Source organism: Xyrauchen texanus, chromosome 45, assembly GCF_025860055.1.
Source record: "Xyrauchen texanus isolate HMW12.3.18 chromosome 45, RBS_HiC_50CHRs, whole genome shotgun sequence".
NCBI classification, from domain to species: domain Eukaryota; kingdom Metazoa; phylum Chordata; class Actinopteri; order Cypriniformes; family Catostomidae; genus Xyrauchen; species Xyrauchen texanus.
Genome location: NC_068320.1, coordinates 28,041,696 through 28,067,407, shown reverse-complemented (window position 1 = coordinate 28,067,407; position 25,712 = coordinate 28,041,696). Strand labels below are relative to the sequence as shown.

General features: G+C 39.0%; 4 protein-coding genes across 5 annotated transcripts in view; 2 read left to right on the top strand and 2 right to left on the bottom strand.

The window, feature by feature from the left end:
* rpap3 (RNA polymerase II associated protein 3) overlaps window positions 1-9,085 on the top strand; it is an 18,684-nt gene extending 9,599 nt beyond the window's left edge. Inside the window, exons 6-17 of the mRNA XM_052118358.1 lie at window positions 1,673-1,794; window positions 1,877-1,947; window positions 2,044-2,184; window positions 2,259-2,386; window positions 5,004-5,125; window positions 5,237-5,307; window positions 5,409-5,501; window positions 7,897-8,057; window positions 8,149-8,314; window positions 8,397-8,494; window positions 8,572-8,672; window positions 8,810-9,085. Coding sequence (XP_051974318.1) covers window positions 1,673-1,794; window positions 1,877-1,947; window positions 2,044-2,184; window positions 2,259-2,386; window positions 5,004-5,125; window positions 5,237-5,307; window positions 5,409-5,501; window positions 7,897-8,057; window positions 8,149-8,314; window positions 8,397-8,494; window positions 8,572-8,672; window positions 8,810-8,895 — 1,360 coding nt within the window. The 3' untranslated portion in view covers window positions 8,896-9,085. The remainder of the gene's footprint in view (window positions 1-1,672; window positions 1,795-1,876; window positions 1,948-2,043; window positions 2,185-2,258; window positions 2,387-5,003; window positions 5,126-5,236; window positions 5,308-5,408; window positions 5,502-7,896; window positions 8,058-8,148; window positions 8,315-8,396; window positions 8,495-8,571; window positions 8,673-8,809) is intronic.
* The window catches only part of LOC127637361 (histidine-rich glycoprotein-like), a 104,062-nt gene that overhangs the window by 481 nt on the left and 77,869 nt on the right, over window positions 1-25,712 (top strand). For both annotated transcript variants that reach the window (XM_052118381.1, XM_052118380.1), the window contains exon 1: window positions 1-1,042. This exon is cut by the window's left edge and continues 481 nt beyond it. In XM_052118381.1, coding sequence (XP_051974341.1) covers window positions 1-869 — 869 coding nt within the window. In that variant the 3' untranslated portion in view covers window positions 870-1,042. The remainder of the gene's footprint in view (window positions 1,043-25,712) is intronic.
* Window positions 11,733-21,700, bottom strand: naga (N-acetylgalactosaminidase, alpha). The gene is made up of 9 exons (XM_052118379.1): window positions 21,597-21,700; window positions 19,763-19,919; window positions 19,545-19,685; window positions 19,008-19,219; window positions 15,757-15,851; window positions 13,994-14,155; window positions 12,618-12,815; window positions 12,391-12,531; window positions 11,733-12,298 (listed from the first exon to the last, which is right to left on the bottom strand). The coding sequence occupies exons 2-9, from the start codon at window positions 19,915-19,917 to the stop codon at window positions 12,089-12,091; spliced, it is 1,314 nt and encodes a 437-aa protein (XP_051974339.1). The 5' UTR covers window positions 19,918-19,919; window positions 21,597-21,700; the 3' UTR covers window positions 11,733-12,088.
* The window catches only part of LOC127637338 (glutamate receptor ionotropic, kainate 2-like), a 76,245-nt gene continuing 74,887 nt past the window's right edge, over window positions 24,355-25,712 (bottom strand). Inside the window, exon 16 of the mRNA XM_052118351.1 lies at window positions 24,355-25,382. Within this exon, the coding sequence (XP_051974311.1) occupies window positions 25,218-25,382 (165 nt within the window). The 3' untranslated portion in view covers window positions 24,355-25,217. The remainder of the gene's footprint in view (window positions 25,383-25,712) is intronic.

Below are 25,712 nucleotides of genomic sequence, written 5' to 3'. Positions count from 1 at the left end.
TCACACACACACACACACACACATTCACACCCAAACACACTTACACACTCATTCACACTCACTTATACACACTCACACACACACACACACACACACTTACACACTCACTCACACTCACTTATACACACTCACACACACACACACACACACACTTACACACTCACTCACACTCACTTATACACACTCACACACACACTTACACACTCACTCACACCCAAACACACTTACACACTCATTCACACTCACTTATACACACTCACTCACACACACACACACACACATTCACACCCAAACACACTTACACACTCATTCACACTCACTTATACACACTCACTCACACACACACACACACACACACATTCACACCCAAACACACTTACACACTCACTCACACTCACTTATACACACTCACACACACACTTACACACTCATTCACACCCAAACACACTTACACACTCACTCACACTCACTTATACACACTCACACACACACTTACACACTCATTCACACCCAAACACACTTACACACTCACTCACACTCACTTATACACACACACACACACACATTCACACCCAAACACACTTACACACTCATTCACACTCACTTATACACACTCACTCACACACACACACACACACACACACATTCACACCCAAACACACTTACACACTCACTCACACTCACTTATACACACTCACACACACACTTACACACTCATTCACACCCAAACACACTTACACACTCACTCACACTCACTTATACACACTCACACACACACACACACTCACACACACACTCACTCACACACACACACACACACACACACACACACATGTTGTGTTTCCATGTTTTATGGGGACTTTCCATAGACATAATGGTTTTTATACTGTACAAACTTTATATTCTATCCCCTAAACCTAACCCTACCCCTAAACCTAACCCTCACAGAAAACTTTCTGCATTTTTACATTTTCAAAAAACATAATTTAGTATGATTTATAAGCTGTTTTCCTCATGGGGACCGACAAAATGTCCCCACAAGGTCAAACATTTCGGGTTTTACTATCCTTATGGGGACATTTGGTCCCCACAAAGTGATAAATACACGCTCACACTCACACACACACACACACACACACACACACACACTCACACACACACACACTCACACCCAAACACACTCACACCCAAACACACTCTCACACACACACACACTCTCTCACACACACACACTCACACCCAAACACACTCTCACACACACACACACACTCACACCCAAACACACTCACACACACACACACTCACACCCAAACACACTTACACACTCACTCACACTCACTTATACACACTCACACACTCACTTATACAGGTTACTCGCGCGAATGCCAGTTTAAACACACGTTTATATTCCAGTGGTCAAACTCGTGCGAACAATGCGAGGTGAACATTTCCTTCGTATGTGAACGCACCGTTAGCCTGAATTTGTATTTTTTGGTAAACTATCCCTTTAAGACCGACTGTATGTGTGAATACTTCACTGCCTCATTTTCATTTGCGTCTAATATGTAGTTTACCCTGACTTAGGTCCATAGAGTCGATCATATTGAATTTTTCATCTGTTTGTTTGTTTGTATTAATGCAGATGTGTGAGTGTTGTGATTGTGTGCGGCAGGTTTGCTGTGGCCGAGTCGGACTGTAATTTGGCGATCGCTCTGGACAGTAAATACGTGAAAGCTTACGCCAGGAGAGGAGCCGCACGCGCCGCTCTCAAGAACCACCGGGGGGCGCTCGACGGTGCGATCACTAACTTTTAGTGTAAACTCATTCATGTCTTTCAATCTCATAATCAGTTCATCATTCTCACTTGTTTGTCCAGATTATGAAATGGTCCTCAAATTGGATTCTGGAAACTTAGAGGCGCAGAATGAAATAAAGAAATTAAAGCAGGTGTGTTCAGACTCCGCTTGACTAATGAAATGTGTAATCGGTTTGAGGATGAGGTCATGTGCGTTTATAACCTCTCTGGTTATCGTCTCGCTTCAGGTGTTAGAATCCAGCAGAGAGACAGCAGAGGAGAGCGAGAGTGAGACAGCTGCAGCGACTGCGCAGACGCTTGATCCTGTTCAACAGCAGCAGCTGCAGGAACAGCACAGGAAACAGGAAGCTGTTATTCAGAAAGACAGAGTGAGAAACGCTTCTTATTCATGTGTCATAAAGTTGGTCAATACTGAACACTGATGTGTGTTTGAATGTGTCAGGGCAACGCTTACTTTAAAGAAGGGAAGTATGAGGCCGCTGTGGAGTGTTACACCGAAGGAATGAAAGCAGACGACACAAATGCTCTGCTGCCGGCTAACAGAGCCATGGCTTACCTCAAACTACACAGGTAACACACACACACACATATGAGAACACACCTGCTGCAACACACATTACACAAATTACAAATATATAGAGGTTTACAGGTAAATACTGTACAGATACTTATTATGCATACTAGTTTATGTAGGACATATTGTGTTTTACAATGCACACTACCTAATGCATACTTGTGTTGTATGTTATATTTTTTAGTTATGCATGCTAGCACAGTGCATACATGTTTTTCTAGTGCATACCTTTTAATAATACATTCTACTTAGTGTGCACTAATGCATACTTGTTTTTGTTACAAGTATACTATGTGCATACTGGTTTATGTAATGCATATTACCTAGTGCATACTTGTGTTTGTAGTGCATTCTATTTTTTGTATTGTAGGCTAGCTAGTGTGCACAGTATCTTGTGCATACATGTTTTTCTAGTGCACACCTTCTATTAATACTTTCTTCTTAGTGTGCACTAATGCATACTTGTTTTTTGTTGTGCATACTAGTTTATTATGGGCATACTGTTTTCCACAATGCACCTAATGCATACTTGTGGTTGAAGTGCATTCTGTTATTTTTGTAATGCATGCTTGGTAGTGCACAATTACTAGGGCATACTTTTTTGTAGTACATGCCTCTTAATAATCCATTCTACTTAGTGTGCACTAACTGAACATACTTTTGTTTTGTTGTGCATGCTAGTTTATTATGGACATACTGTTTTTTTCACAATGCACCTAGTGCATACTTGTTTTGTGCATGCTAGTTTATTATGGACATACTGTTTTTTTCACAATGCACCTAATGCATACTTGTTTTGTGCATGCTAGTTTATTATGGACATACTGTTTTTTTCACAATGCACCTAATGCATACTTGTTTTGTGCATGCTAGTTTATTATGGACATACTGTTTTTTTCACAATGCACCTAGTGCATACTTGTTGTTGATGTGCATTCTTTTTTCTTTTTTTTATGCATGTTTGGTAGTGCATACTTTTTTTTGTAGTGCATACCTTTTAATACATTCTACTTGGTGTTCACTAACTAATACATATTTGTTTTTTGTTACAAGTATATTATGTGCATACTAGTTTATGTAATGCATATTACCTAGTGCATACTTGTGTTTGTAGTGCATTCTATTTTTTGTATTGTAGGCTAGCTAGTGTGCACAGTATCTTGTGCTTTCATGTTTTTCTAGTGCACACCTTCTATTAATACTTTCTTCTTAGTGTGCACTAATGCATACTTGTTTTTTGTTTTGCATACTAGTTTATTATGGGCATACTGTTTTCCATAATGCACCTAATGCATACTTGTGGTTGAAGTGCATTCTGTTATTTTTGGAATGCATGCTTGGTAGTGCACAATAACTAGTGCATACTTTGTTTTTGTAGTACATGCCTTTTAATAATCCATTCTGTATGCTAGTTTATTATGGGCATACCGTTTTCCATAATGCACCTAGTGCATACTTGTGGTTGAAGTGCATTCAGTTTTTTTTTTAATGCATGCTTGGTAGTGCACAATAACTAGGGCATACTTTTTTGTAGTACATGCCTCTTAATAATGCATTCTACTTAGTGTGCAGTAATGCATACTTGTTTTGTGTTGTGCATGCTAGTTTATTATGGACATACTGTTTTTTTCCACAATGCACCTAATGCATACTTATGGCAGAAGTTCTGTTTTACTTTTTTGTAATGCATACTAGTGCATACCTTTTAATAATGCATTCTACCTAGTGTGCACTAAATAACACATACTTGTTGTTGTTGTGCACACCAATATATGTAGTGGATGCCTGTATTTTAAAATGGTCACTGTATAGTTTACATTTAGTCCATACTTGCTTTGTTAGAAATACACACCATCTAGTGCACAGTAGTTTTAGTTGTGTAAAGATGCTTTTGTTTTATATGTTTTATGCCATGCACACTACGCGGTACACATGAGCAGAACAAATTTATGTGTAAATCTTTGATATGTAAATTGTCCCATTCAGTTCAATACAGGGATGCAAACTACTCACCGTTCAGCTAGCAGGGTTCCCACGTGTTCCGGAAAGTTAGGAATGCAGTTTCACATTGTAAAAAAACTTTGGGATAGGTGTCAAATAGACAAATATGGATCATTTTGTCAATGTTGCTGGTTGTGCATTGTGAAACAACATAATTGCTTTACTGTTATAAAAATAAAAGAGAAAAATGGCGCCATCTGGTGGAAAATTACACACTTACATTTTGAAGCTAATCCATTAAATGTCCTGGAAAAGAGCTAGTCACCCTGAGCTAGTCAGCTTTTCTGAAGCTAATTTGTTCAAATTGTTTGGTCATTTTCTTTATTAAAATCGCCTGAAATGGTCCCCATAAGCTTATACATTTAAGAGCTTTAAATACAACAGAAATTAAACATCTGGAACACCTGGCATGACTTTCTCTCCCATGAGTTTGCATCCCTGTCAATAAGAGTCATTTACACACACATTAGTTCATCTCATGATTCATGAATAAGGCTAATTATGTTGTGCATGCTACCTAATGCATACTCATATTTGTAGTGCATACTTGTTTTTCTAGTGCCCTATTGATTGTCAGTCTCTCAGTGAGTTCGTGTGTTGTCTGTTGTGCAGGTACAGTGAGGCGGAGCAGGACTGCAGAACAGCTCTTGCTCTGGACGACACGTACTCGAAAGCGTTTGCGAGACGAGCAACTGCGCGAGCCGCTCTAGGAAAGATCAGAGAAGCCAGAGAAGGTTGATGATTCTTCATACGTGTGTTCTACACATACTAGACAGAACTCTAGTTCACTATGTACAGTCTTATTGCCATTTCTGAGTGACACGCTTATATTTGCTCGTTGACAGATTTCGAACAGGTTCTGAAGCTCGAGCCAGGAAATAAACAAGCCATAATTGAGATCGAGAAACTCACAGCGGTAAATGTCATGACAAAATCCATCTTTGATGGAGATATCTCTGTTCTATATGTCCCAAAAATAAAAGAATACATTTGATGGATTGTGTGTGTATTGATCAGGAGTTGAGGGCCAGTGGGCTTCTGTTTCCAGAGGAGAACACACAGAGAAGAACCATCCAGCCAATCAACAAACCTGAACATCTCAGATCCACTGTGAGTCCATCACACAACAATCACAAACTTTGTTAGGGGCAAAACTGTTTGGTGTGGTGGAAATGACGCCACAACTGTGAACAAGGACAAGGTTGGATACGGTTAGTTTTAACCCCTCCTATGGTATTGAAAATGGCACATTCCTTTGGTATTCGTGGTCATGCAACCCTTTTTTAATGATGATAATGATGCCATTTATTCTTCCCTGAAGTAAGAACAATAAAATGATGCATTGCTATTTTGCTGCCATCTGGTGAACAAAATATAAATAACATGTCTTATGGTTGGAGTTGGCATCAGTTCATCTTCTGAAGTCCATCGTAATAGACTGAAGTGATGTTTGGCACAGGCTGCATTTAGTCATCATCACTCAGAGACACCAAGCAGGAATGGTGCTGGATCCAGCCGGTTCTGAAGAAATATAAAGTTGTGTATTGTCGGCATAGCAGTGGAAACTTAAAAAGTGGGAGGGACATATACAAACTGTTGTAATTCCTACACCGTTCACCTGATTTGGATGTTAATACCCTCAAATTAAAGCTGAAATTCTGCAGTTAAAGCACATTTTGTTCGTTTCATTTCAAATCCATTGTGGTGGTGTACAGAGCCAAAAAGATTTGAATTGTGTCGATGTCCCAATATTTATGGACCTGACTGTATGTAAACCTCCACCCGGGGCAGCCACTCATCTCCAACCTGAAGAGGGCACTCTACCCTTTTCCAGCAGAGGACCATGGACTCTGACTTGGAGGTGATGATCCTCATTACTGCCGCTTCACACTCAGCTGAAAACTGTCCCAATAAACACTGGAGGGCACTACCCAATGAAACCAACAGGACCACATTGTCTGCAAAAGTAGATTCGTTTAACTAATATATTAATCCAGTTTAAGCCATGTTTCAGTCAAACGGTGTGCATCCAAACTATGATCTAAAAGAGATCGTATGTTTAGTAGCCCTACATATATATGATATTTAACTTTTTGTTCTTTTCAAGTTTAACCGTAATCAGTGTTTTTCTAAATGATTTAGCGGTGGGTTTGTGTTTGGTAGTTCGGGTAAAAGACACAGTCTATGAGATATCTAGGTGATGCAGTCTCTATGTGTTGTAGTTTATGTGACCTGTGTGACGTCTCAAGGCAGCTAGCAGACGTTCGGATTAGCCAGTTTGTCTAGAGAGGAGAGCGACAGAGTCCATCTCTCTTTATCAGGTCAGGTCTACTCCAAAAACTCTTCCAATTGTCTATAAATCCTATGTTATTCTCCGGACACCACTCAGACATCCAGCCATTCAGTGACCCTAATCTACTATAAACCTCGTTGAAGAGCAGGGAGGGGACCAGAGCATATTACAGTGTCTGACATCATTTTTCAAGTTCACACACCTCTTTAAAATTATCTCAAGTGATCTCCGACTGGCGAAAATCTATGTTTAGCATTAGCCAGCACTTGTAAATTTGATCTGATGTCTGATGCTCTGGCACCCGAAATGCATTTAACAATGGTGGCTGGAAATCTCTATTTCCACATTCCTTACAATAGAATCACCAATAACCAGGGCCCTTACAACATGATTCTCAGTGGGTGCATCACTGAGTGGGGAGAATCGATTGGAAACCCTAACAGGAACGGGAGAGTGGTGTCGCATTGCTGAGTGAGTATGCCGCCGTGACGTCAACCAAACGCCCTGCTGCAGGGGCTCTACAGCCGGTACCAGAGTGTATGTGTTGCTCGCTGTAATACCCACATCCGAAACAGTATCTAATTACTTCTGCGTGTCTCTAGCTCATTAACCTTCTCCGTCATTCATCGTAGACATTATCAAACTATGCAAAAACGGAATAGCTTATTAAGTTTATGCCATTAACCAAACCTGACCATGGTGTTACAAAGAGAAGACACAGAATAAGTATTTGTCTACCAATAATTTATTTCAAACATAAAAATTTAATAACGCAAATTAAATGCATAATACTGTCAAGAAAATGAACATCAAGAAACAGAAATGAGTGTAAGTGGTTGTGAGTGGGTGTGTATGTTTTGCACTGAGTAGGTTTTAGGGTCTCATTATGGTCATGCATTGTGGATGATTTATTAGTCTTTCCCATTCATCTTCAATGGTCAGTCAATTTTGACCATGAATACTGAATCAAGCCCAATTGTTTGTTTGTTTGTTCAGATGGCAAATGGTGGAAAAGTCACCAAATCTAAAGTCCTTTACCAGATAAAGGAAACCATTTGTATGAAATCAGAGAAATTTATTTGGCTCAAAAATGACCAAATACCATAGGAGGGTTAATGTCAACGAACCCCTGATACATGAAAGTGCCCAAAGTTGAAGATATATACGAAACCTCTACATGCCATTCACAATAACCTCCTGTCACTCTCACAGAAACCGTTGAGGAGAATAGACATACAGGAAGTAGGCGGAGAGATGACGCTGTCAGTCAAACCTGACGAAGCGTCTGCTCCGCCCTCTGTGCTGTCTTCACCCAATCACAAGATCCAGAAGATAGAGGAGATCTCAGATGCCATCTGTCCTCCTACTCATGGGTGACTTCAGTGTCCAACAATGATAAGTCTGAAAATAGACTTTCATTAGTCAAGTAACCGGTGATGTATTTGGTGTCTGTTTGCGTTTCAGGAGTTCTGATGGTGATGTAAGTAAAGAGATGAAGGGTATAGATGCAGTGTGTGTCCCGTGTGAGGATCTTGAACAGGTTCCTCCTCCACCCATCAACAGTTTTCAGCTGGAGTCTGACCTCAGAAAGATCAGCCGGCACCCAGAATCCACTTACAGATATTTAAAGGTAACGTCAGTTGCACCTGCCACCGACATACACGAGAAACACTGATGTGGATTGTAATTAAACATGCTCTTCTATATTTCAGCAAATCAGTCCAGATGTTTTTCCAAAGATCTTCCAGAACTCTCTTGAGCCTGATATTCTAAACCTGCTCCTCAAGACATTCCACAAGTTCTACATTGAGTGAGTAAAACACGGTGAAACTGTCGGAAGAAGTCTTCAAGGTCACTGGAGTAAAAACTGTGTGTGTGTGATTTCAGACGTGAAGATGCGTCTCTCGTTCTGGACGTCCTGAGGAATCTGGTGAGCGTCAGGAGATTCGACATGGCTGTCATGTTCATGTCGTCTGCAGAGAAGAAAGGTAACTAGATCACGAGAAGGAAGTGACATCATCACCCTGATTTCAATGTTTCAATCAGAATATAAATATTAGACGGGTAGATTTTATGGTCGTCGATTGGTCAGTTGTGGATGATGTCACACTTGTGTGTGTTTCAGTGGTGCAGGAGCTGTTTGACTGGATTCATCGTGCCGGTCTGACCGACCCTTCTGTTCAAGACTTACAGAAGAAATACGGCCTGTGACCTCTGACCTCTGCTCACAGTAAGAGGGGAGGAATCTCACCTGTTTAAACGGGATGAAACTTCTGTGACAGAAACATGTTTGTTTGAATGTGCTCATTAAATATGTCTGATACCTCAAACTGGATCTCTGGTGCCTTTAAATAACTTCAAACTCACGTTACAAAAACAGCATCATGTGATCAGGAGAGAAGATCTATAACGACTGAAACACACGTGATGAAATAAAAGATCTCTGATGTCAGTCAGTTCCTCTGAATCTTCAGTACAAATCTGCTCAACACACCTTCATTCATGTGAAGAACTCAGTGGCTCAGGAGGTCGAGTGATGTCACTGAGAGACAGAAGAGCTGAAGATCGCTGGTTCTAGTCCCAGAAGATCATCAATGTCCTGCAGCAGCAGCTTCTGCACCAACACCAGCTGACAAACTCACGACTTAGTTTTACACCAAAAGGATGATGTTTATAAACTAAGTCGTCGTTCTCTCAGCAACAGAACCGCTGCTGGATATTGTGTCAGAGGTCCGGGGGGGGGGACACCCGGATGTTTGACCCCCCCCCACTCTCGCTCGCCCGGCCTTTCTCACCTCATCTGACATCAGATCACCGCTCAACCATCATGTTTCCGTGACCAGGCCGGGTTTCGAACCGGGATCCTCCACACAAGGAGGACATGCTCACACCGCTGAGCCACTGGCACTTCCACACTAACACTCGTTTATTTACAGACTTTATCTGAATCACTTACAAACTCACCAAATAAAGCAAAAGTTTGTCTTCATGAATCTGCACCACTTTTAAACACTTGTTTATTAAGAAACTTAATTTAAAGAAACTAAAGTTGATTTTTAGTTCCCAAACTGGTATTTGAACCCGGATCCTCTGTATAAAAGCTGCACGCTCACGCCACTGAACCACTGGTGCTTGTGCTCATGTGGGGATCATTTATAATGTTTAAAGGTTTGAGGCGAGAGCTTCAGTGGTATAAACAGATCCACAAGACAAACCTTCCTTAAACAGACGCGTGTCTGAACATGAGTTGCGCAGGTGTTGAGGTGCGTTCACCTTGTGTGGATAAGTCTGGGTTCTCCGACTGCCCAAGGAAAACTAACTTTAATATCGGCTGATAATCTGCTTTAGATTCTTCAGTTTGTAAATTAAGTTTCTTAATAAACAAGTGTTTAAAAGTGGTGCAGATTCATGAAGACAAACTTTTGCTTTATTTGGTGAGTTTGTAAGTGATTCAGATAAAGTCTGTAAATAAACGAGTGTTAGTGTGGAAGTGCCAGTGGCTCAGCGGTGTGAGCATGTCCTCCTTGTGTGGAGGATCCCGGTTCGAAACCCGGCCTGGTCACGGAAACATGATGGTTGAGCGGTGATCTGATGTCAGATGAGGTGAGAAAGGCCGGGTGAGCGAGAGTGGGGGGGGGGTCAAACATCCGGGTGTCCCCCCCCGGACCTCTGACACAATATCCAGCAGCGGTTCTGTTGCTGAGAGAACGACGACTTAGTTTATAAACATCATCCTTTTGGTTTAAAACTAAGTCGTCGTTCTCTCAGCTGGTGTTGGTGCAGAAGCTGCTGCTGCGGGACATTGATGATCTTCTGGGACTAGAACCAGCGATCTTCAGCTCTTCTGTCTCTCAGTGACATCACTCGACCTCCTGAGCCACTGAGTTCTTCACATGAATGAAGGTGTGTTGAGCAGATTTGTACTGAAGATTCAGAGGAACTGACACAGATCTTTTATTTCAATTGTTATAGATCTTCTCTCCTGATCACATGATGGTTTATGTGTAGATGAGTTTTTCTTCTGACTCACAATCAACACACCTGAACTGATTATTATTAATCAATTACAATAACAATACCTAGAAACATGTTAGCAAATGCTGGAAATGCTTAAATAAGTGTTAAAACATATCAGAAAGACATAGCTAAGTGCTAAAAGATGTTAGCAAAACCTAGCTAATTGTTAAAACATGCTTAAAATGCTTAGCTAAGCGCTAAAACATGCTAGCTACACCTAGCTACATGCTAATAACACCTAGCTACATGTTAAATAAAACATGTTAACAACATGTTGGAAATGTTTAAATAAGTGTTAAAACATGCTAGCAACATGTTAAAACATACCAGAAAGACAAAGTGTGAAAACATGTTAGCAACACCTAGCCAAGTGTTAAAACCTGTTTTAAATGCTTAGCTAAGCGCTAAAAAATGCTAGCAACTCCTAGCAAGATGCTAACAACACCTTGCTTAGCGTTTAAACAAGTTAACACAGCCAAGCTAAGTGCTAAAACATGCTGTCAGTGCCTAGTTACATGATAAAACATGCTTGCACAGTCTAGCTGCATGCTATAACATGTTAGCTTTCAACCTTTCCGCCTTACTGAAGGATTTGTAAAACCTTCAAACTTTTAAAACTTCTTGAATTCACAGGCAAGGCTTTTTCAAGACAACCTCAAAGTTTGTCAGCAAACTTTTTTCAATCTAGTTAGATAATAATAGATCTCGTCTGGTCTGAAAAAACCAAAAAAAAAACAGAATTATGTTACAGAACGCTCTTTATCTTATGACAACATAGACATTTTAATACCATATAAAACCTGGTCGTTTTAGTAAGGCATGTCATACTCTTATACAACTGTGCACAATATGTGAATTTTCGGATGACCTATTACAGTATATAGTAGTTCATAGTTTCTGTAGTTCAACTGGTAGAGCATGGCGCTAGCAATGCCAAGGTAATACACATTGCCTCATTAAGAGTGCTGACCCCTAGTGGTCAAAGAACGGACCATTTCCCACATTACATTGTTTTTCCCAATGTTACTGTGGTAAACAAAGATGTGCTACACTTTAAGGCTTCATGTGTTTATTTGGGTTAAAAACAGTAGTACAGATCACTGAAAGTGTCATGATTTTAACATCCTGAAGTGCTCAATGACATTAAAATTACTTGCACGAAATTACTAAATATTGTTTTTGCACATTTTGGAGCGGTCAGTGCAAACAAGTTCAACAAGGTAAAAAAAATAATTCAAAAATCAGCTGTTCTAATTAAACTTTATACAATAGAAAACATGTATAAGAGACATTCAATTAAAACCAGGAAGTTGATTAAAAGGTTTATGTCCCTGAGTTCAGAAAGCATGCCTGAAGGGCGGTACCTTCACGAGCCAATCAGAGCGGGTCAGAGCACCAGAGGGGCGTCAACCTCATTAGCATATCTATGGAACTTTCGCCCAAGTTTCTCACGGAACTGAACAGACTCCGCCTCTTTCTGCCACTCAGCCGCTGGATAGATGTACCACATGACCACACCAGATGGGTTGATTGACACGACAAACTCCGTGCTGTCCTTCAGTGTCGACATGGGCCTCTCCAAAAACACATCAAATACCTGACAGAGAGAGATAGACAGATGCAATGAATACCATATTAAACTCAAAAGTTGTTTTATTTTATTATATTGGTTTGAGTGGATGTGCAGACATCATAGGCTCCAGCTGAGTAGTTAAGCGTCTTCAGTGACGTCATGTAGCGATACGGCATATCAGACCGCCTGCTGAAGAAAACCAGAGCGCTCGCACCTTTCGATAACGGCCGCCAGAACACTTCTATCCCGCTCTTCTCCTGAGACACAGAGACAACCATAGAAATGTAAATATACGTCACAGTTAGCTTCAAAGCGATCGTTGTGGATGGGTTTGTTGGCTCACCTTCAGCAGGCGTTTGCCCTGGATGCCCAGTGGGTCCTGATTGATTCCAATAGCCACTTTATTCTGAAGGATTGTGCGAGCGCCGCTGCTGATCATGCGCAGATCGTTGGACATGAAAAGAGGCGCGGCCAAGATTCCCCACAGCGCCATCTGAGAACGTGATTGGTCCATACTGAGGCCGAAATCTCCAATGATCAACTGAGAACAGTAACGACAGGACGTAATGAGACAAAATGCTAATCATGAAAAAAATGAGCGCCAATCATGAGTAAACAGCAAATTAAATTTAAAGAGTTTTTATTAAGAAACAAATAGATTAAGTTAATAATAACCCATAAGATAATAATAACAACATATAGAGTATGTCTTGAAATTAATAGTGTTCAACTGTTATATAAACGTTATTTTTGGCAGATTAGTTTTGTAAACCGCAATGGCGCCCGTTTGCATGTGTTGGAGCGGTCTTCACTACCAATCACAGTTTGTTTCGTTGTTATGTGCCATCGTGCCACATTTATAGCAACAAGGTCTCATGTAAACAGTACATGTTATCTAAAACAGAGGTTTTCAAATTAGGGTCCAGGAACCCCCAGTGGGCCACAATGGGGTGCTAGAGGGTCCGTGGAAAATTTGAGGGAAAAAAAAAAGTTATAAATAAATAAATAAATTGACATTATTACAGTTTCATTCTACAGAGCCCCTCCGAGGACAGGTCAGATTTTTTTTCTTAAATAGTTTGCATTTCCTTGTAATAAATTTACCATGTTTGTACTATAGTGAGCATATTTTAACCTTGATATTAGTAGTAAAACCATAATAATAATAATAATAGTAGTAGAGGAAATTTAAATCTACAGTAAAAAAAATCATAACTTGGCAGTTATAATGCGGTTACAAATACCATGGTATTTGAAGTAAAACCATTGTTACCAGAAAAATGTAATCGCAAATTAATCGCATATATAAAAATTAGCTTAGAACGCCCCTCAAATAACAATAATTAAATTTACGATGATTAAATATAAATAGTTATATTTAAATAATTGTCAATGTACACCTGCGTCAGACGGATGCTTTTGGAGCGCCTCGGTTGCGTTGCATCATAAACGTAGTTTTAACGTCGCTGTGTCTAGTTAAACGGCGTTTGAATCTTCCTGCGGAATACAATATATCTCTATATATCTATTACGATGCATCTGCAAGTGCCGTTCTACACCTGTTGTTTTGGTAATAAAAGCAACAACAACAAAAACAAATCATATATTTATTTTTTTCCATTTTGGGTGTGTTCTGGAAACGCATTCAAGATCGGACCAAATAATTAAACCAAAGTGTCTGTTATTGCAGGCGTCATGATCAGAGGTTAAAGATCTCACCATGTCGGGGTCGTTCCATCGGCCCGGTCCAGCCACCGGCTGAAGAGCATCCTGATTGTCAAAGAACCAGTCCACGATAGACAAAACACTGTCCCATGAATCCTGGATGTCACCATAGTTACGCCACAGATTACAGATCTCACCCAACTGTGTGTAGTTCACCTGAGGAACAATCACAAAATCATTCACTAGAAACATGTTTTATCCATTATTATAATGGGGCGAAAGAGCCCTATTGTTTTCGTTAGTTTTCCTATTATTATTCCGCTCGATTCTATGGCAGACTATAGAACCACTTGCTGGAAAGTTATGAAATTTGGCACCCAGATAGAGGACAGTCTGATCTGTTATCACAGCAAATTTGGCATCTCTACCTCAAACTCTCTAGCGCCACCAACTGCCCAAACTTGCACAAATGTTTACGTTAATAACTTTTGAACCGTGAGTCCTACAAAAAAAATTCTCAAGATTGATTCGATTGCACCCCATGACGTCATTTTCCATCACAGAAATTTTCCCGGCATTTAGAATTTTCTGAAAAATCACACTTTTTGAACTCGTCCTTGGCCGTTTGTCCGATTGGCACGAAAATGTGCCTGTATCATATAGAGGCACTCGCGCCAAAACGTTGTTCACAGAATTTTGATAAACCATACCGTTTTCTAATGGCGCTTCAATGAATTTGACGAAGAGCACGCCAAAATGGGCATGAGGGTATATCGCCATAATGCTTTAACGGATTCAGTATTATTTGTCATAGGCACCATAACTCGAGGGTGCCTGCTCAGTTTTGGAACAGTGTCACCTAGTGGTCACGAGATATGAAAAAAGCACATTTTTGCTTATAACTTCTGAACAGTTTGTCATAAAATCATCATCGGTCTCATTAGGTTCAGTGGGGTACAGCGAGTCCAGCGATATGTACATTTCCTATGTCGGCTATTTTGGATGTCGGCCATTTTGAATTCAGGCATAAAATGCTGTATTTTAAGAAGGACTCTGTGTATTGTTACGAAACTCTTTATGTGTCTTTGGCACCATGCTCTGAAGGGACTCTAGAAGTTTCGGTACAGCGCCACCTTGTGGTCAAAAATTCAAAAAATGCTAATAGCTATTGACTACTTTTGCCTACTGTCATGAGATTGGTCTTGATAGATTCCGTTGTTTATGCCGAGAACAATGATACCAATTATGTCATGATCGAGCAAACGTCCTGTCCACTATTTTTAAATGTTTTGAAATCTACTTTGTCGAACTCCTCCTAGACTGTTTGTCTGATTTGCATGAACAAAATATATATATATTCACAGAATTTTAATAAACCGTACCGTTTTCAAATGGCAGTTCAACGTATTCGACGAAGTTTTAATTGAGGCCATATTTCTGCAAAGCTTTGAGGAATTGGGACAAAACTTGGTACGTGTCATCACCATTAGACCCTGAGGTTACCTGCAGCGTTTTGGCGCACTGCCCCCTACTGGTCAGGAGATAGAAAAATTGCTATTTTGGCTTATAACTCTTGAATGCTTTCCTGCATGAGAACCATCATGCCCAGATACTACCTGACCTGTTTCAGAACAGCCCCACATACTAGACAAATATTAGAAGCAGCAGCTATTTTTAGTTAATTTTAAAATAAATCTGGTTCTTTTTATAATTGAAAGTTTACGTTTCCTAACTGCTCATACACTGTTCCTGGGACTCATTGTGCCGATAATTGGCTTGACCCTGGTATTGCTACTTTTATAACCTTTTCAACTCACTTTGGGTGGGAGACCACCCTGGTAGGCGGGCCAACTGCAGGAGTAGCCAATGGGACGGCCTGTAGCATTGAGGGCCTTTGACATCATTGGATAGCCTGTGTTAAAAACAAAAAGCAATATAATACTCTCCACATGGCATGTAAAAACGAATTATGACTATGGATTATTTTCACTTTTCTGGGATTGGAAGTAAACTATAGCGGGTAACTTATGGGACAGCAGATATTATTTTTGCATTCCCATTTGCTCCAACGACTAACAAAAAAAAGAAGCTGCGATTTATGTTTAAATTTGTCTTAAAAACTGGTTTGATCTTGTGACGTCAACAAAAGCTAATTAAAGTCCGGAGTTGGCAACCCTGGCATCCAATTCATTGATGATTCGCGATTGTAGGTGTGGGTTAGAGCTACTTTGACTTATGAAAAGCACTCCGTCATTGTGAGTTTGTGATTTAGTACTATAGGTACTCTCACTAGAAGTGGCCGTTAGATATTCATCTGTCCACAGTGAGACAAACTGTCTATAAATGGAGATGATTTAGTACTATATGTACTCTCACTAGAAGTGGCCGTTAGATATTCATCTGTCCACAGTTAGACAAACTGTCTATAAATGGAGATGATTTAGTACTATAGGTACTCACTAGAAGTGGTCGTTAGATATTCATCTGTCCACAGTTAGACAAACTGTCTATAAATGGAGATGATTTAGTACTATATGATACTCTCACTAGAAGTGGTCGTTAGATATTCATCTGTCCACAGTTAGACAAACTGTCTATAAATGGAGATGATTTAGTACTATAGGTACTCTACTAGAAGTGGTCGTTAGATATTCATCTGTCCACAGTTAGACAAACTGTCTATAAATGGAGATGATTTAGTACTATAGGTACTCTCACTAGAAGTGTCCGTTAGATATTCATCTGTCCACAGTTAGACAAACTGTCTATAAATGGAGATGATTTAGTACTATAGGTACTCACTAGAAGTGGCCGTTAGATATTCATCTGTCCACAGTTAGACAAACTGTCTATAAATGGAGATGATTTAGTACTATATGTACTCTCACTAGAAGTGGCCGTTAGATATTCATCTGTCCACAGTTAGACAAACTGTCTATAAATGGAGATGATTTAGTACTATAGGTACTCACTAGAAGTGGCCGTTAGATATTCATCTGTCCACAGTTAGACAAACTGTCTATAAATGGAGATGATTTAGTACTATAGGTACTCTCACTAGAAGTGTCCGTTAGATATTCATCTGTCCACAGTTAGACAAACTGTCTATAAATGGAGATGATTTAGTACTATAGGTACTCTCTCTAGAAGTGGCCGTTAGATATTCATCTGTCCACAGTTAGACAAACTGTCTATAAATGGAGGTGATTTAGTACTATAGGTACTCTCACTAGAAGTGGCCGTTAGATATTCATCTGTTCACAGTTAGACAAACTGTCTATAAATGGAGATGATTTAGTACTATAGGTACTCTCTCTAGAAGTGGCCGTTAGATATTCATCTGTCCACAGTTAGACAAACTGTCTATAAATGGAGATGATTTAGTACTATAGGTACTCTCTCTAGAAGTGGCCGTTAGATATTCATCTGTCCACAGTTAGACAAACTGTCTATAAATGAAGATGATTTAGTACTATAGGTACTCTCTCTAGAAGTGGCCGTTAGATATTCATCTGTCCACAGTTAGACAAACTGTCTATAAATGAAGATGATTTAGTACTATAGGTACTCTCTCTAGAAGTGGCCGTTAGATATTCATCTGTTCACAGTTAGACAAACTGTCTATAAATGGAGATGATTTAGTACTATAGGTACTCTCTCTAGAAGTGGCCGTTAGATATTCATCTGTTCACAGTTAGACAAACTGTCTATAAATGAAGATGATTTAGTACTATAGGTACTCTCTCTAGAAGTGGCCGTTAGATATTCATCTGTCCACAGTTAGACAAACTGTCTATAAATGAAGATGATTTAGTACTATAGGTACTCTCTCTAGAAGTGGCCGTTAGATATTCATCTGTTCACAGTTAGACAAACTGTCTATAAATGGAGATGATTTAGTACTATAGGTACTCTCTCTAGAAGTGGCCGTTAGATATTCATCTGTTCACAGTTAGACAAACTGTCTATAAATGAATATGATTTAGTACTATAGGTACTCTCTCTAGAAGTGGCCGTTAGATATTCATCTGTCCACAGTTAGACAAACTGTCTATAAATGGAGGTGATTTAGTACTATAGGTACTCTCACTAGAAGTGTCCGTTAGATATTCATCTGTGCACAGTTAGACAAACTGTCTATAAATGGAGATGATTTAGTACTATAGGTACTCTCTCTAGAAGTGGCCGTTAGATATTCATCTGTTCACAGTTAGACAAACTGTCTATAAATGGAGGTGATTTAGTACTATACGTACTCTCTCTAGAAGTGGCCGTTAGATATTCATCTGTTCACAGTTAGACAAACTGTCTATAAATGGAGGTGATTTAGTACTATACGTACTCTCTTTAGAAGTGGTCGTTAGATATTTATCTGTCCACAGTGAGACAAACTGTCTATAAATGGAGATGATTTAGTACTATAGGTACTCTCTCTAGAAGTGGCCGTTAGATATTCATCTGTTCACAGTTAGACAAACTGTCTATAAATGGAGATGATTTAGTACTATAGGTACTCTCTCTAGAAGTGGCTGTTAGATATTCATCTGTCCACAGTGAGACAAACTGTCTATAAATGGAGATGATTTAGTACTATAGGTACTCTCTCTAGAAGTGGTCGTTAGATATTCATCTGTCCACAGTGAGACAAACTGTCTATAAATGGAGATGATTTAGTACTATAGGTACTCTCTCTAGAAGTGGCCGTTAGATATTCATCTGTCCACAGTTAGACAAACTGTCTATAAATGGAGATGATTTAGTACTATAGATACTCTCTCTAGAAGTGGCTGTTAGATATTCATCTGTCCACAGTGAGACAAACTGTCTATAAATGGAGATGATTTAGTACTATAGGTACTCTCTCTAGAAGTGGCCGTCCAGTCAAGATGACTCAAAGGGAACACCGCAGAATGCTCAATGAGGTTAAGAAGATCCCTAGAGTGACAGATAAAGACTCGAAGGAATCACTGGATCAGGTTAACATCTCTGTAAGACTAACCAGACTAACTGTCCTCTCTCTAATATTTTAAGAGGTTAAATCAGTCTTTTCCCGTGTCTGTTGTCTCACCCTGCTCCTGATAGGTGGCGTTTGAGTAACAGCCGTCCAGTTTTAACATGTCGACGCCCCAGTCAGCAAACGTCTGTGCATCAGTCTCGATTTTATCCAGGGTGGTGCCCGGGTAACCGCCACACGTGTGTGTGCCCATATCTCCATAGATGCCCAGTTTTAACCCACGGTCATGAATGTAACGTGCCAACTTAGCGATGCCACCTGGAAACCTGTCGGTCACACAAAAATATCCGATGAAGTATTACGTTTGAAATTAATTTAAAGGAATAGTTCACCTAAAAATGAAAATTCTGTCATCGTTTACTCTCCCTCATGACGTTCCAAACCTGTATAATGTTCACCTGTGGAAAAGGTGAGTTTTTACGGGGCTGTTAAGCTGTTAAAAGTCGTATCAACCTTTGTTTATGGTGCTTTTGAAACATCACAATCTCCGTCCCCACAGAAGAACATCACAAAGGTGAGTAAATTACTTTAGGTGAACTATCCCTTTACTATGCAGGTATCAGAAGGTCAGAGGTCAGATGAGGTCAGGACCTCTTAGGGTCGGCCTGCAGTCGCCCCTGTGCGTCTCTCTGCATTGAAGACCAGCAGTCGTCGATGTTGATGTACTCGTAACCCAAATCTCTCCAGCCGTCCTCGGACAACCGATCGGCCATATCCATGAACAGCGCCTCACTGGACAACGACACAAGAGTTTCAGTGAGTCATTACTGACATGTGCATCATGGATATAAAAGAGAAACCTGCAGTACCTGATGCAGTTTTTGGGGTCGTTTTGACAGTCAATGTCACAGCGGAAACGCTCCCATGCCAACCAGCCCATGGGTGGGGTCCTCATCACACCATTGTCCAAAGCAAAGGCAGCCGTGGAGAGCGCCAGAACTAAAATGACAGTTTTCATCTGCATATCTGGAAAAAAATAATAAATTGACTGGAATATAAACAAACTGACACAAGGTTTTTATGCTTTAAGCTGCTTTATCTCTCTCTCTCTCTCTCTCTCTCTCTCTCTCTCTCTCTAATCTATAGCACACTTTTCTATCTATTACTTTAGCAACATGTTTAAACATTCTAACAACACATAGCAACATGCTAAAACATGCTAGTAACATGCTTACATTGCCTAGCTACCAGCTAAAACATGCTAGCAACACCTAGCAACTTGCTTAAACAAGCTAGCAACATCCTAGCTATGTATTAAAACATGCCATTAATGCCAGAGAACATGATAGCAACACCTTGCTAACATATTAGCAATGCCTAGCTAAATGTTACAAAATGCTAAAAACAGCTAGCAACATGTTTAAACATTATAGAAACATTCTAACAACACCTAACTACATATTAAAACATGCTAGCAACACATAGCTTCATCTTAAATATACTACCAATATGATAGCAACACCTAGCTTCATGTTAGACATGCCATCAATGCACAGATATATGGTAACAACATTTAAATACATATTAAAACATGCTAATAATATGTTGGCATTACCTAGCTACATATTAAAACATGTTAACAATGCCTAGCAACATGGCTGCAATGACTAGCTACATATTAAAACATGTTAACAATGCCTAGCAACATGTTTGCAACACCTAGCTTCATGCCAAACATGCTAGCTACATGTTAAAACATGCTAGCAACATAACTGAATTACCTAGCTATGTTTAAACATGCTAGCAATGCCTAGCTACATGCCAGAGCAACCTAGCTTTGTGCTAAAACATGCTATCTACCTATCTATATATCTGTCTATAAATAAATCCAAGCTTTAGATCTTCATAAACTTTCAGACAAGGCTTTTTCAAGGAAACATAAGGCATTTCTCTCAATAGCATGTATACTTTTGTGGTAAATGTGTCATTTTAAAACTGTTACAGGAGGTTGTTGTGTGTCCCTTAAACACACAAACACCTTCATATGGAATTTAAATAAATGAATCCATTTTACTAATTGAATTATTTAGCATTTTATATATTATATTTGTCCATGCAGTGTCATGTGACTGCAGTCAGTGTGTAAATCTGCTCTAGTAAGTACACAATCACACACACAGCCGCTTTTACACAACTGTCAATCACCTGACAGTCACCTGGCACACACACAAAGGTAAATAATAAAACTCCCCACGGGTCACATGACAGAACTAATGTTTTCTTTAACAAATAGAACAATATGACTAATACTGAACATCAGATCAGAGTAATAAATGTGTGTTATTGTGAATCAAAATCCTGCAGGTCAGATTCGCTTCCTGTTGTACTGTGTGCACACACACACACACACACACACACACACACACACACACACACACACACACACACACACACACACACACACACACACACACACACACACACACACACACACACACACACACACTCTCTCTCTCTTTCAGCTTTAAAACTGTATGTTTCACTGTATAAAATGTATAAATAAAACAATCATCTTCAGACTATCAACACAGAATGAATCTGAACACAACATTGTTCAGAACTGCACCAAACTTTAATAAAACATACTCGAATCACCCAAAACAAACACACACGACTGATTTTAATTAAACGAGCGTCACTCACCGGATCTGTGATCTTCTCGCACTCTTTAATCTTTACAGTGTCGTGAACGGATCCGTTTCACCGGCACTCCGGTTCAGCTCTGCTGTGTGTGACCACCGGTCATGTGACAACATTAATGTCATGTGACGTGGCACCAAATCCCTTTCAAAGCAAGTCAGTCCACTCGGCGGCTGTCTTTGGAACGCTCTAGGGCAGCTGTTTTCTGTGTTAAACAAGCGACATAAAAGTGCAGCTTCTACGGGGAAAGACCGAAATCTCCAAAACGGTCGGTCAAGATTACGATTTAAAGAACATGACAACAAGGGTTTCATAAATTTTCTTTTCTTTGTATTTCAGATCACGCAAAAAAAAAAAAAAAAAGTTCAGCTAATGCGCATGCGCATTCTCGAGATGATTGACAGGCGTTCTGGTCAGATGTCACGATACGTGTTCCTTTTCCATTTCACTTGTAATTACTTGATACGGATTGTTTTTTATGCGATTAATATTATCCAGACTGTTGGGGCGGATTTCTATTTGTATGTCAGATACCAATCCTTAAAATTAGGAACTGAAACGATTATACATTGTAGTGGACAAACGTCTCTAAATAGGACAAAAAAATAAAATAAAAAGGAAGCCTGAGATTTGAATGCGGCCAAAGTGTCTTTCAAGGCAAGTCTATCCACTTGGCGGTTAACAGTCTTTGTGCGTCTCAATGGAGGATTCGGCTTTGACACTTCATGCGCCCCCTGGTGGAATAAGAAGTTTATGTCTCACAGGAAACGGATATCAGCTTGTAGCTTTTATGCTAACATCCAACGCTGTACATTTGATTAATATAAAGTGCATTTTAAAGATCTTGTAAATGCATGAAAACATGCTTTCTAGTCAAGTAGAGAGTTAGAAATCTACTAGACATTCAGTATGTTTAATTACAGGTGCTCTTTGATTTTTTTTCATGGAAGATATGAAAAAAATGTTCCTACTCCGAATTGTTGAGGCTTAATGACATTTTTATGCCATGTTGTTCATAACAGTGGTCAGATGAGAAACAGAAACAGTCCAACTTATCTAGATAGAATAACTACTTTGCAACCAAAGCACATGTACACTGCCATAAACAGCCATAAACACAGATGTAAAATATAAAACACTGCACATTGTACACAGTATTATCTCTTTTATTACAAGTTGAGCTTTGAAATGTTCTCCGATGCCGTTTGATCGTGGTTCTTTTCTGTAGATTACACACGGTTTGGAGAAATCTTGCGATTGCTCGATACATTATACACAAACATTAACACACAGAAACAGAAAATATGCTTATAAAACCATAAAGATGATTTCTAGAGATAGAGATCAATAATCAGTTGTTTGCTCAGTTTGATTGATTGACATGTGGCGTGCATAACTCTGGGGCATCTATGTGGTATTGTGACATTAGCTCAAGACAGCAATATAAAGATTTACTACAAAAATTGTCTGTACAAAAACTGCGTCATGTTATAAATCTCCGTTGAATGACAAAGAAAGTTGAGCGGCCTGTGAGAGACTGAATGGACGCTAGTAGAAAGGCCTTCTAGAAAAGTTGAAGTTTATCTAAACGACAGAACTTTGGCTTGAGTCGTTGTTAATGGCATGAAATGTTCATCTCAGCTGCAACATTTAAATTCAGTTTAAACTTGCAACAAACAACCGAGAGACGTTATTTCATTGTTTTTACTGCTGCCTTCAAGTTAGTAATCGTTTGTACGAAATGAGCACAAACATCATGGTAATGTCTTAATTACCAGTGTCGAGTAAGTTACTCAAAAGTAATCCACTACAAATTACTAATAACGTACAATTGGAATCAGATTACTCTATTGATTACTTAATCGGAAATGTAATCACATTACTAATTATTTTACTTTTGCTACTTTCTAAAACGAATTGTATAGAATTGTTCAAATTTCTAAATGTTGTCTATATTTCCTCGTTTACTTTTGCTGTCACTGAAGCGGTCACAGACTCAAAAACACACGTGACCATAATTCATGTTTCAAATGTATTTTACGTAAATATTATTTTAGAAATACTGTATGTGTAACCCAGGGTTGGGTAAATTACTAAAAAGTAATCTGATACAAATGACTAACTACTTCTGTAAAAATTGTAATCAGATTAATTTACTTATTACTTCATTGAAAAAGTAATTCAATTACGAATTTATTTTTAAGTTACTTTCTATAAACACTTGTCACACATTTATTGTTTTTCCGCTCAACAAATTCTTATTCATTGTTGCGCAACACTTAGAACAGAAATGCAAACAGACATATGCGCATATTAATTCACATTTTAACTGTATTACACAATAATCCAATTTTTAGAAATATTTGTAACCCAAGTAGTTACTTTAATTGAAAGTCAGTAACTGTAATCTGATTACAAATATTAAAAAAATTGAATATGTTACACTAATAAAAGTACTGTATTTGATTATAGTAACTAAATAATTTGTAATCCAATTACACCGAACACTACTGTAGCCTAGGTAATGTTCTGAAAAGTAATTTATTTTAAAGTCATTAACTGTAATCTCATTACAATAATTGAAATGGTTACACTACTTTTTGATTTAAAAAGTAATTTGATTACATTTAGTAATTCATTTTTAATCCAATTACAAAGTAATTCCATTACATTTAGTAATTACTTTGTAATCCAATTACACCCAACACTTTTGTAACCTAAGTAATGTAACTGGAAATTAACTTAATTTAAAGTCAGTAACTGTAATCTCATTACAATAATTGAAATGGTTACATTACTTTTTTTAACTTTGAAAAGTAATTAGATTACATTTAGCAATTACTTTGTAATCCAATTACACCCAACACTGTTGTAACGTAAGTAATGTACTGAAAAGTAACTTAATTTAAAGTCATTAACTGTAATCTCTTTACAATAATTGAAATTGTTACACTACTTTTTGATTAAAAAAATGATTAGATTACAGTGAGTAATTTGTAATCAGATTACTCAACACCGGTAATTACTGATGGAAAATTATTATAATTTGTTTTGGTCATAATTAAATTGTAATTGATCATATATTAGCCAAGCGAGTATGAATTAAACTTGTTTTTTAAGAAGTTGTTTAATTGGCAAATCCACGGAGCAGAACTACATTACCCACAATCCTGAAGAGAGATCCACCAATCAGAGAAGTGGAAATATCGCTGGAAATGGACTTTTCTTGAAGACAGCGATAAAGACAGCGAGACATGAAGTGGGCTTCAAACATTTACTTCCTGTTTCACGGAACAAAAGCATTCTACACGTCTGACCAAAACAGTGTAACGCAAAAGTAAACAAGGTTTATTGTGTGATGTTTCTTTACATTGATTGGTCCAGCAGGACAGAGACACAAGCGCATCATCACACGTCTCTGTGGTTCGGGACTCGAGATCTCCGCCAATAAACTGCTGCTGCTCTGCGACAGACGTGTTTCTGACTCGCTCGCTCATCCGGATTTCCACAGGAAACATGTTTGTGTCCGTCGCTGGGACGAGCGTTACAGGAGTCCAGCGGGATTTAGAGGCATTATGGGATAGATCCTGTCCTGGCCTCTCTAGCGCCGCCCCAGTGGGCGTTTTACGCCATCGTCTCTTTCCCCGGGAGTCTCCTGTCGTTAAAGGTATGCATGTTTATAACTTCCTCCGTTTTGACGATGGCGGGCGGCTGCGGTTTCTGTTTCCGTCGTCGTTGGCATTTCATAGACACTCGGAGCTCCTCGACCATCGCGCTGCAGAACGAACGCTACAGGAGAGACGGACAAAAGAGAAAAGATCAGGTGAATTTAAGAACTTTAAGGAATACTTCGGGTTGAGTTTTTTTTTTTCAAATGTGTGTTCCAGTGAGACACTTCCAATGGAAGTCAATGGGGTTTAATCTGTAAACATTAAAATACTGTTTCACAAGTATAAACACATAAACATTATGTGTGTTAACATGATTTTACTGTCATTAAATCACTCACTGACCACATCTGTGTGAAGATAGAGACAATGTTACAACTGCGTTGCCATGACGACATAATGCTACAAACCCTAAAACTGTGAAAATGACAATGTAACTCTAGAACAACCG

Coding starts and splice junctions, on each gene's coding strand:
- naga (XM_052118379.1), bottom strand. CDS start 19,917: ATGCAGATGAAAACTGTCATTTTAGTTCTGGCGCTCTCCACGGCTGCC. Junction 14,156..15,756: donor AGGGTGGTCTCCCACCCAAA/GTGAGTTGAAAA, acceptor ATTGTTCCTCAG/GTGAACTACACACAGTTGGG. Junction 12,299..12,390: donor ACTCAGCTGGAGCCTATGAT/GTCTGCACATCC, acceptor TCTCTCTGTCAG/GTATTTGATGTGTTTTTGGA.